Here is a 10,314-nt window from a genome sequence, read left to right as displayed (position 1 = left end):
GGGTGAGGAAGGAGGGGCAGGGCCGCAGTCCTTAACCAGAAAGGGATGAAGGAACTCTTTAGTGCAAAACAGCCTGTTGGTCAGGGAGATGTGAGATTAGGCCTATTGGTATTTTCAGTGCTGGTTGGGGAAGGGCATTGTGAGGTCAAACTGGGATAGCATGGAGCATCCCAGGAGTCAGTCCTGTGCCAGGCTCCACAGACCCTAAAAGAATCAGTGCCATTAAAGTATGTGTATGAGGGGCAGGTCAGCCTTTGTCAGGTTCCCACTGTGTAGGGATAGTTCACTACCAGGGATGCTGTGTCTGTGTCTGTCGGAAGTCAGTGGTATGTTTCTATGGGTGGGGCTCTGTCCTACATCAGCAGTGTGCCTCCTTTCCTTTGTAAAACAACGTTCTTGTTTTCTGTGTGTCAGGTAAGCCACCTTTTTCTGTGTGTTCAGGTTAGTCCGTGCTCTTAGCTGTCAGTCTTGTGTTAGTTGTGATCTATCTTCTTGTGCGACTGGTTGGGTCTCTGTTTGTAGAGATCACCTGTCCTGCCTCAGCCCCCACTCACCCTCTGCCCCTCATCCAGGCCCCAGTGTGCTGATGGTGGTGTAGCTCAGCCTGGACAGTGAAGCAATGGAGGGGGTGGGAGGGTCCTCCTCTGGAAGAGGCCTGGGGCGAGCTCGTGGAGGCCGTGGACAGCAGCGGACGCACGTGTCCAGGCAGGCCTGGCGAAAGCGCCGGTGCATGAAGCAGTAGACCAGAGGGTTGACACAGGCCGAGGCATAGCTCAGCAAGTGAATGAAGGAGATCGGGGCACCGGAGAGCGCGCGGTGTGCACCTGGGCCATCAAAGGCACGCCATGTGTTGGCACTGTACACTGGCAGCCAACACAGGAAAAAGAGCACAACAATTACCAGCAACATTCGCACCACGCGCTTCTTAGCCAGCAGCTTGGCCTGGGTGGGCCGGGGGCCGGGGCCTAGCATAGGAGTGGGGGCCGTCAGTGCCGACAGCTCCAGCGCGGGCCGGGAACGTGGAAGTTGCACGTAGCAGCCGTCGCTGTCCTCACCACTCAGGCCAGGCTCAGGCCGGCAACGCCCATTCTGCTGGATAGGACCTTAACACAGAGGGCAGGTGATGAGAGCAGAGGCAGTCCTCCCAACCTCCAGCTCAACCCCCAGCTGACCTCACTTCCCAGGCTTAACCCCGTTTCCAGCCTCCTTCTCACGCTCCTTTCAGACCCACCTACTTTAGGTCCCACCTTCTTCCCAAAGCTCCGCCCCTGCTGGATTTCCCCACCTGCTGCGGCCCCACCCTGGCTTCGGACCCGGCTTTGGCTCTCGCTGTCACTGTCACCGTCAAAGCGAAGTCCTAAGTAAAGCTCGCGGGAGATAAGCCCATAGGCCACGGCCATAACTACACCCGGGACGAAGAACAAGAGCAGGAGCAGCAGTACCGACCTAGAGACAGAATACAGACCAATCACGCGAGTCTCTGTCCAGCTGCAAACACAGATGGAGGAAGAGCCAAGGGCTAGTGTTTCTAGGGGTATGGCCAGGTATGTCAGGTAGGAGTAGGATTTTGGGGTGCCACTGGGAAGGGCTAGAAAACTTGGGAGGGGCCCCAAGTTGGAATCCCAAGGTGATAGGTGCGGAATGGGAATTGGTATGGTAATTCTTGGAGCAGCTGGAGGAAGGTTCTGGGGAATGGTGCTAAGCATCTGGTGGAGATGGAGAAGGGCATTCCTAGGACTAGGTCTTGGGCACCCTCACCAAGTCTGGCTGACCCGCGCACTGGGCCAGCGATGCACACACTGCAGCACACGGGGCCCCACTGGTTGCACGACGGTGTACACAGGGTAGGGCACCATGAGCAGTCCGGACAGCAGCCACGTGGCTACGATCACACGAGCCGCGTGGGAGCGAGTCTGCCACACACGCGCCTGCAGTGGTCGACAGATGGCGCTGTACCGTTCCAGGGCGATGGCTACGAGACTTAGCGTGGACACACTCACAGATACCCCTAAGCAAGGGAAGAGGAAGGGGTCACCTGGAAAACTGGCACTACACACTCACCAGTGTGACTTCCTCAACCCCCACTGAGAAAGCCCCCTACATCCAGCAGGACTTTTGGAGGGGAGAGGGATAAGGGGAGCTGGGTGTTTATCTCACTCACCCATGAGGTAGGAAATCGCCTTGCAGATGACTGTGCCAAAGATGAATGTGCCCATGAGATTGGGCAGGAGGGTGAAGGGCATGCAAGCCACAGCCAGCAGGAGGTCGCTGACTGCCAGTGAGAGCAGGAAGGCATTGGTGACAGTCCTCAGGCGGCGGCTCAGTCCCAGCACCACGATGATGAGCACATTTCCTCCAACACTCATCAAAAAGATCACCGCATAAAGGGTGACTCTAACGGCCAGCTCCAATTCTGGACAGGAAAAGGGAGAGGTGGCAGTAGAGGATTTGGTGCTGACTTAGCCAGATCCCTTATCCCACTTATCCCTAACCCTCACTACTCAGTCAGATCCTTATATCCCAAGAACACTTCCTCCCATCCCTAACACACCCACCAAGGACCTACTCAGTAAATGGTGAACTTGAATCCTTTACCCTTCTAAACCCTCAAGGCTTCAATTGGCCTAATTCTATTCTTCCTTAAGAAAGCCTGTCTCTTCTCAAGGTTTGTTCCAAATCCTTCCTTCTCTTTGCAACTAAACTTCTTGAAAGAATTATTGGTACCTTCCCACTTTCTCTTCAGTCCACTACAGTCCAATGCTCTGTACCCCATCATTGTTTGGACACTTCTTCCCAAGGTCACTAATCTTTAACTGCGAAGTCCAAAGGTCCCTTCTTGGCTTATTCTATTTGACTTCCCTGTAGTATTTGACACTGTTGACCAACCCACTACCTTTTGAACCATGTCTGATCATGTACTTTATTTTCTAAACAAAAACAAAGGCAAAACAAACAAACAAAACCCTTCACTTACTCTCTACTGTCTGCATCCCCTTAGCAATGTCATCAGGATCCTCCAGGAACTGTCCTCTTCTTCTTCCCACCTCCTCCCTGCACTGCAACCACTTAATTCACTGGATGACTCAGTTTCTTGAATGCATCATATGCACTCGTGACTCTCTTTATGCTCAAGTTGGTTTCTCAGCCTTGAATACTCTTTCACCAATCCCCCCCTCCCTTTCATCACTAACTTGCTTTCTGCATCTGGTGAATTCCTATTCATCCCCTACCTGTCAAGACTCAGATGGACTGCCACCTCTTCTGTAAGGCCTTTCTGGATACCTCATTTGATATTAATCTCCCCTTTGTCTGACCCATGCATGTTCCTTACACATCTATTAGAACTCTTTTGACTTTCTGCCTTATATTTTAATTACCTCCAATCACTCACTCTCATTCAACAGACATTTACAGGGACTTCCTTTGTGCCAGGCACTGGAGAAAAAGAGATGAATGTGAGTATGAAAAACTCCCTGCCTGAGTATGACCAACATCTAGAGCTCACAGTGGAGAGGGAAACTGAGATACATAAACAGATAACTGCCACACCATATGATAAGGGTGAGGTTCAGGGATGAACAAGGTGCTGTGGGAGCTCACAGAAGGGCACCTAGAGTTTCTGGGTGAGACAAAAGGCTGGGAGACTGGCCCCATTCACTTGTGTCATTGTCTATTGGGAGATTGATTCATCTTTGTGCTTCCATATGACAGCCGAGCAGGCCTAGAGAAAATCAAATTGACTTGAACTGGACCGAATCACCTACACCCATGGCCTCAGCATGAGGGAGGTTGGAGCTTGAAGGGAGAGAGGGCAGGGGGTAGAAACTTCAGGTTGGTGGGGAAGAAAGGGCCCAGAGGTGTGGCCCTCTCTTCTACAGCCCTATCTGGTACATTGGCTGACTCTTGTCTTAGCTCCCAAATTGAACTGTTTTCTCAAAACAATAATCAACTTATTTAGAAATTGTTGTAGGCATAAAGTAAGTGCTGTTTATAAGAAATCCCCAAACTGAACTCAGAAGTAACATTACTTACTCAGGACCACACACCTATTAAGGGGCTGAATCAGAACAGAAGCCAAGGCTCTGGATCCCTAAAATGCTTTGCCTCCTACTGCTCTCTTGCTCCTTTGTCATTCATCATACTGCCTCCTTCTTTTCCCAATCAAATCTTAATCTAAATGCCTTTCTGCCTCTCTACACTTTATCATGACATTTCTCATTGCATTATTATGCCAAATTCTCTGTCTTCCCCACTATACTATGAGCTTCTTAAGAACAGGGGCAAGGTCTCTCTTGTTCTCCAGTGCATGCCTAGCACTGGCATAATGTCCGGCACATGTGAGGCAGTCAACACATGCTTGTTAATGAGTCTTGAATAAGTCTGTCTTTCAATACAGAAATATACCTGCTTTCCCCCTTCTTATCCATCCCTCATCTCTATAAAGGTGTTCCATCATGCCCACGCCTCTCTGCCACAGTCTTTTTGGAGACATATGTTGGAGGGTTCTTGGGGAATAAATGACAGGCTGAGATTTCTGATACATTACTGTTGCTACTCTATACAAACAAATCTGTGTCTCCTTTAGAAGCTAGGCCCCTCTCTGTAGGGAGGGATTATGGGAGGCTTATTGTGACAAATATGAGGGGTGTGTGTGTGTATGTGTGTGTGTGTAGGGGGAAATAAAGAACCTTTGGGAAGGCGATCTCTGTCAGAGAGGTCCTTGGACCCAGAAAAAAGAGTTGGTGTCTATCTTGTACTCTCTGTGTCTCCTCCAAGTCCTCCTTCCCCTCACCCTTACCCCCGGCCCCTTGAACCTCTTTAGTTCCATTATCTTTCTCACATCCTCCTCTGGACATCTCTCTTCAACTAATTCTTGATGCAATTACCACACCTCAAGTTGGCACAGCTCTCTGAAGTGTGAAAAGCCCATTTCTCATTAATTCATCCAGTTGATGCGTCCCATGTGTGTGCCCTTGAGCTTGGCTAACTGTGCTGAACGATAAGGACGAGGCTAGGCCTCCCCCTTATGAAGTTCCCACTCTGCCTGGGGACTCCTCAAAACTAGAGAACAAAGTCCCGGTAAAAATGATCAGCAATTGTATAGCACTTTGCTATTTTTACTGAGCATTCCTAGCTATTATCTTTTTCCTAGCCACCACTCTCTAGGTCTTGCTATCAAATGGTTAGGAGATGTGAAAAATTCTAATTAAAAGCAATCTTAAAGTCAGGGCTTTGGGAAGAAGGAGAGGGATGAATAAGTGGAGCACAGGGAATTTTTAGGTCAGTGAAATTATTCTGTATGATACTACAGTGGTGGATACATATCATTATACATTTGTCAAAACCCATAGAACTGTACAACACAAAAAGTGAACCCTAATGTACACTAGACTTCAGTTAATAATGTATCAGTGTTGATTCATCAATTGTAGCAAATGCACCACACTAATGCAAGATGTTAATAATAGGGTAAACTGTGTGTACGCGTGTGTGTGTGTGTATGTGTGTGTGCATGTGCATCCATATGTGTTGGTGTGGTGGAATACGAGTGACCACAGTAGATTCAGTGACTAGGAACCTAAGGCAGGAGTGGAATCATGGGAGATGGTACCTCCTGGTGTACAGCCACTAGTGTCTTGATATTCTAGTCTATCTGTGGGCATCAGTTGCTTGGGGACAAGAGGAGAGCAGAAATCAGAGTAGGAGACTCAGAAGACGGGGACAGTTCAGCTTTTCTTCTGAGTTCTAGAGGATCTGCATTCATGCTGTCTAGATAATGGCAGAGAAGTAGGAGCACAAAAACTTCAGACAATGTCACATAAAATAAAAACTGGGCTTTTCTAAGAATGTACTGCACAGAACATTGAAACTGCTGCTATCTCAAATTCTACTTTCCACCAGGGTGTTGAATCTGGTCACCCATGCACACAGACATCAAAGTAATACTCATGTTTTTGTAGTGAGCACGGATAGCATGCAACTGACTGTGGGTAATAGCAGGGTGAATGGATGGAGGACATCTAAGTGTCAGCAGATACTGAGGAAGCAGAAGTAATACGGAAGGGTTTGTAGGTAATATCAGAGTGAGCATTGGGTAATACTTTAGTCTTTGAGATAATATCTGGGTGGGTGGAAGTAACTCATTTCTGTGGGCAATATCTGGAGAAGAGTGGCATCTACATATCTATAGGTAAAATCTGATTGAGGGTGGTTACATTTAAGTTTAGGTAATATCTGAGTAAGCGTTGTAACTTTTGAATGAGCACCACGCTCAGCCAGTGAGCGAACTGGCCATCCGTATATGGGATCCGAACCCGGGGCCTTGGTGTTATCAGCACCGCACTCTCCTGAGTGAGCCACGGGCCGGCCCAGCGTTGTAACTTTTGAATGAGCAAGGATAATATCCAAGTCTCCGTAGATAATATCGCATTTTGTAGGGAACACCTTCAGGAAGCATGAGTTATGTTCAGAGGTCTGTGTGTGAATGGGGGAATATACAAGTGATGACAGTAATAGCTTAGTGTGCAGAGGTAATATCCAAGTATGTGTGGGAAGTATAGATGTAAGATATCAACGTAACATGCTAAGTTAAGCCAAGATGTTAATCTTGATTGAGTAAAACAACTGAGCACCTGAGTGAACACAGCTAATATCTGAGTCTTTGCAGGTAATATCTGAATGTGTGAGAGTAATATATGTGATTTTATGGGTAATATCTGGAGAAAGGTTACTTTAGTGAACGTGGGGGATAACTGATTGTGTGTGGATAATATTAAAATGAAAGTGAGTAGTGTTTGATGGATGGGTAACATCTAAGAGACTGGGGCAATATTAAAGTGAGTGTAGATAACATCTGTCTTTCTGTGGGCAGCATCTGAGTAAACATGGAAATACTCAAGGCTGCATGGATTACATGAGAATAAAGTGGTAACATTAAAATTTCTATTGGTAACATTGGAGTGAGCCTGGGTAACATATGCCTCTGAGGGGGTGATATCTGGGTGAGTGTGGATGACAGGGTCTCTGTGTGTAATGTCTGCTGCCTGGGTAACGTCCAAATGTATGTGAGCAGCAACATCCAGATAAGTGAGGCCAAGCCTTGCACCTGTTCTGAATTGCTCCACATGCTCCTTCCTCAGGGCCCTTGCTCTAGTAACTATCCCTTTTCTCACCTGCACCTTCAACCTTCCTCTTTCTTGGCCTATTTCTCATCAAAATTTTTAAAATGCTTGTCTCTACTACACATACACACACGACAAAACTACACAAACACACACCCTTCCTGAAACCCATGCTATTTCTGGCACTATCCTGTTTTTCTGTGTCTCTCTCTCCCTGCCAAACTTCTTCAAAGTTATGTCTACACACCCTGGTTCACTTCTCACAACCCCCTCCTCCACCAGTCCAATCTTCAACCTATTATACGAGGGCACTTCAAAGAGTTCATGGCATGGTTTGTATTATATTTTAATTCTATTTTTTTATGAACTTTTTGAGGTACCCTCATACAGTCAGGCCTCAATACCCACAACTCTTCCTAAGGACTTCGTTATTGAATCCAAAGGATGCTATTCTTACTGTTCTGTCCTCATCTGACTTATATAGGCAGCATTTGACATCACTTGCTCCACCCTGCTTGATACTCTCTTTTTCTTTGCTTTTTGGAAGGACATAGCTTTTGGCTGTCTGATGGTTTCATCTGAATATCCTTCATGGACTCTCCTTCCTCTGTCTGTCTTTTAGATATTGGTCTTTTGCAGGATCCTGTCCTTGGACCTTTTCTCTTCTCATTCTCCACAATCTTTGTATGATTTTGTCTATCCTGTGAGTCTCTAGACAAACACCTTTCAAGTTTATGTTTCTATTCAGACCTCTCCCACAATTTCCAGACCTCTGGATTCAATAGCTTACTGGGCAATACCGCCTGCATATAAACTTAGTGGGTTCCAAACTGAATTTAAAATCCCCTCTTTCAAATCTGTTTTTGCTCCTTTGTTATTGATCTCATTGTATAGCACCAACATCCATTCAGTTGTCTAAGCCAGAAACCTGGATATCATCCCTTGACCGCTTCCACTCTTTCCATTTCTAGTCGGTTGCCAAGTTCTGTTGACTTCACTTCCAGAAGTGGCTCTCACATCGATCTACTTCACTCCATCCCCACTGCCAGTACCTTAGTCTAAGCTAGCATCATCTTTCACTTGGACCAGTGTAAGATAATAGCCACCTACATGTCCTCTTGCTTTCCATCTTATGTCCTCCAATCCATCCTCTACACTACAGAAGCAATCCTGGCAGTACCACTGAATCTTTCAGTAGTTCCCATTGTCCTTAGGATAAAATCCACACTCCTTAGCCAGGACTAGAAGGTCTCTAGCCTGAGTGATTACTATTCCCCTTTTATGGTATATGTTTTAGCTGCTCAGAAACAATGTCACACAGAACAAAATTTCATGATTTAAACATCCTGCCCCTCACTTGGGATGCCTTTTGCATCTTCTGTCCCTTCATTTGGCTGGCTCTCCCTCAACTTTTTGAGTTCAGTTTATACCTCATCTCCTTAGGAGGCCAAGCTTAACTCCCACTGCTAGGTTAGACCGGAGCTGCTCCTCTGGTGGTGTTCCTACTATCTTCCCCTATCAAGGCACTTCTCCTTTCTAAGCAATTCCCTGCTTACTTGTCTGTCTCCCCCACTGACTCTGAGCTCCACGAAGTAGGAATTTTGTCAATTTTGTTTAACTTACATCCCCGCTGTCTAGCACAATCTCTGGTTCAATAAATATTTGCTGAATGAAGGAATCTAAGTGAAAGTGTGTAATACTGGGCTGAGAAAGCATGAATTATTTTGAGGGGTAAATAAATACTTGGACTACAATTTATTCCAACTTTCCCTTCTTGACTTTAGACTAGTTTCCTTCTGCCTAACACTGTTCCCTCTCCTAGAATCCTACTCCTTCCTTTTATGCCTACTGAACTCTAACTTGAAGACCCAGCTCCAGGTTCTATCCTCTGTGAAGTTCTTGGACCCTATCTCCTATGGGTGCCCACAGTTTGCACCCTCCTGTAGGACTTCACTGATGACTGATTCTTCCATTGGCTTGTCTCCTCTCTACACTTGACTATAGACGGATGAGGGTGCAGACTGGGTCTAGTTCATCCCTGTGTGCCCAGCACCTAGCCTAGGGACTACAATAGCAGGTGTTCAGTAAACACTGAAGGAAAGGAAGGGTGCAAGAAGGGAAATATATATATATGTATTATGTGTGTGTGGGGGGGGGGGAGAGAGAGGGAGGGAGGGAGGGAGGGAGGGAGAGAGAGAGAGAAAGAGAGAGAGAGATACAGATGATGAGGGCAGTGAAAGTCATTTTGAGGACTGAGTGATTGGAAGCAGTCTGAAGGGGTGGGGTGGGGAGAAAAGATAATGACACAAAGGGATGGGGTAATGAATGAAGGAGGCAGCCAGGCTCTAGCAGGGGGAGACCTGAAGAGAGGCAGGGTGGAGGGAGGGCTTGGAGACATTGCTTGGAGAGAGAGAAAGAGAGATGGCACAGAGCCTTGAGAACAACTCCAACTCGGGAGACAGAGGGGTTTGAGGATGAGTGAGATGGAGACAGGTGGCTCTAACCAGTTTCCCCCGGTGTTCACCAAATTCAGATTTGAGGATCTTTTTCGGGAAGGCTGGGGGTGGGGGTGAGGGGCACAGGAGATTATAACTCTAACTTCCCTTTCAGGCCTTCCAGAGTACTCCCTCCTCAATCAGCCCCTTTCTTTTCCTAATCTCGCCTGCCTTCCTTCTTTCCCTTCCCTATTGTGGCTCAATGAACTGGATGTAAAAGGAAAAGAGGTCTGGAAGTGTTGGCAAGAGGAGGTCCTTGCCTCCGGACAGTCTAGGAGGGGGCTGTGCTTTGGGGTTAACCAGGAGCTCTAGGTGTGACCAGGGTGTGAAAGGGGTTCTGAGCAGGTGATGTGAAGCTGTGATGGAGTTGTAAGAGCTGTGGGAGCTGAATGTGTGAGGGGGAGCTGTTTGGGGGCTGAGGGGATACTAGGAGGGGGAACAGTGTGGGCGCCTGAGGAGGCAGTGTAGAGAGGTCTTGGGGGCCTCTATTAGTGTAATGGGGCACAGTGAGAAGGAGCTTGTTCAGGGGGCTTTGGGAGGTACCTACCTCGTGTCCCGGCTCCGCGGATGCGAGGGGACTCGCAGCTGAGGTTGCCAGTACTGCTGCTGTTGAGGAAGGGGCCACCCGCGCGACACAGGGACGCCCCCGGCCCAGGTCCGGATCCCTGCACGCTCCGGTTCAGCTTCAGGAGCTCCAT

General features: G+C 47.7%; 1 protein-coding gene across 2 annotated transcripts; it reads right to left on the bottom strand.

The window, feature by feature from the left end:
- Window positions 1-564: 564 nt before the first annotated feature.
- On the bottom strand, window positions 565-10,314 carry CCKBR (cholecystokinin B receptor). 2 transcript variants are annotated; one of them, XM_063095650.1, is made up of 5 exons: window positions 10,164-10,314; window positions 2,162-2,413; window positions 1,759-2,008; window positions 1,286-1,446; window positions 565-1,103 (listed from the first exon to the last, which is right to left on the bottom strand). In XM_063095650.1, the coding sequence occupies exons 1-5, from the start codon at window positions 10,312-10,314 to the stop codon at window positions 565-567; spliced, it is 1,353 nt and encodes a 450-aa protein (XP_062951720.1). The 2 variants fall into 2 exon arrangements, with proteins under 2 accessions (XP_062951720.1, XP_062951721.1); XM_063095651.1 differs by lacking the exon at window positions 2,162-2,413.

The sequence above is a fragment of the Cynocephalus volans genome, chromosome 4 (assembly GCF_027409185.1).
Source record: "Cynocephalus volans isolate mCynVol1 chromosome 4, mCynVol1.pri, whole genome shotgun sequence".
Taxonomy (NCBI): Eukaryota; Metazoa; Chordata; class Mammalia; order Dermoptera; family Cynocephalidae; genus Cynocephalus; species Cynocephalus volans.
This window is presented reverse-complemented; position numbering and strand designations above follow the sequence as displayed.

Coding starts and splice junctions, on each gene's coding strand:
- CCKBR (XM_063095650.1), bottom strand. CDS start 10,314: ATGGAGCTCCTGAAGCTGAACCGGAGCGTGCAGGGATCCGGACCTGGG. Junction 1,447..1,758: donor GCGCGGGTCAGCCAGACTTG/GTGAGGGTGCCC, acceptor TTCTGTCTCTAG/GTCGGTACTGCTGCTCCTGC. Junction 1,104..1,285: donor CCAGGGTGGGGCCGCAGCAG/GTGGGGAAATCC, acceptor CTCTGTGTTAAG/GTCCTATCCAGCAGAATGGG.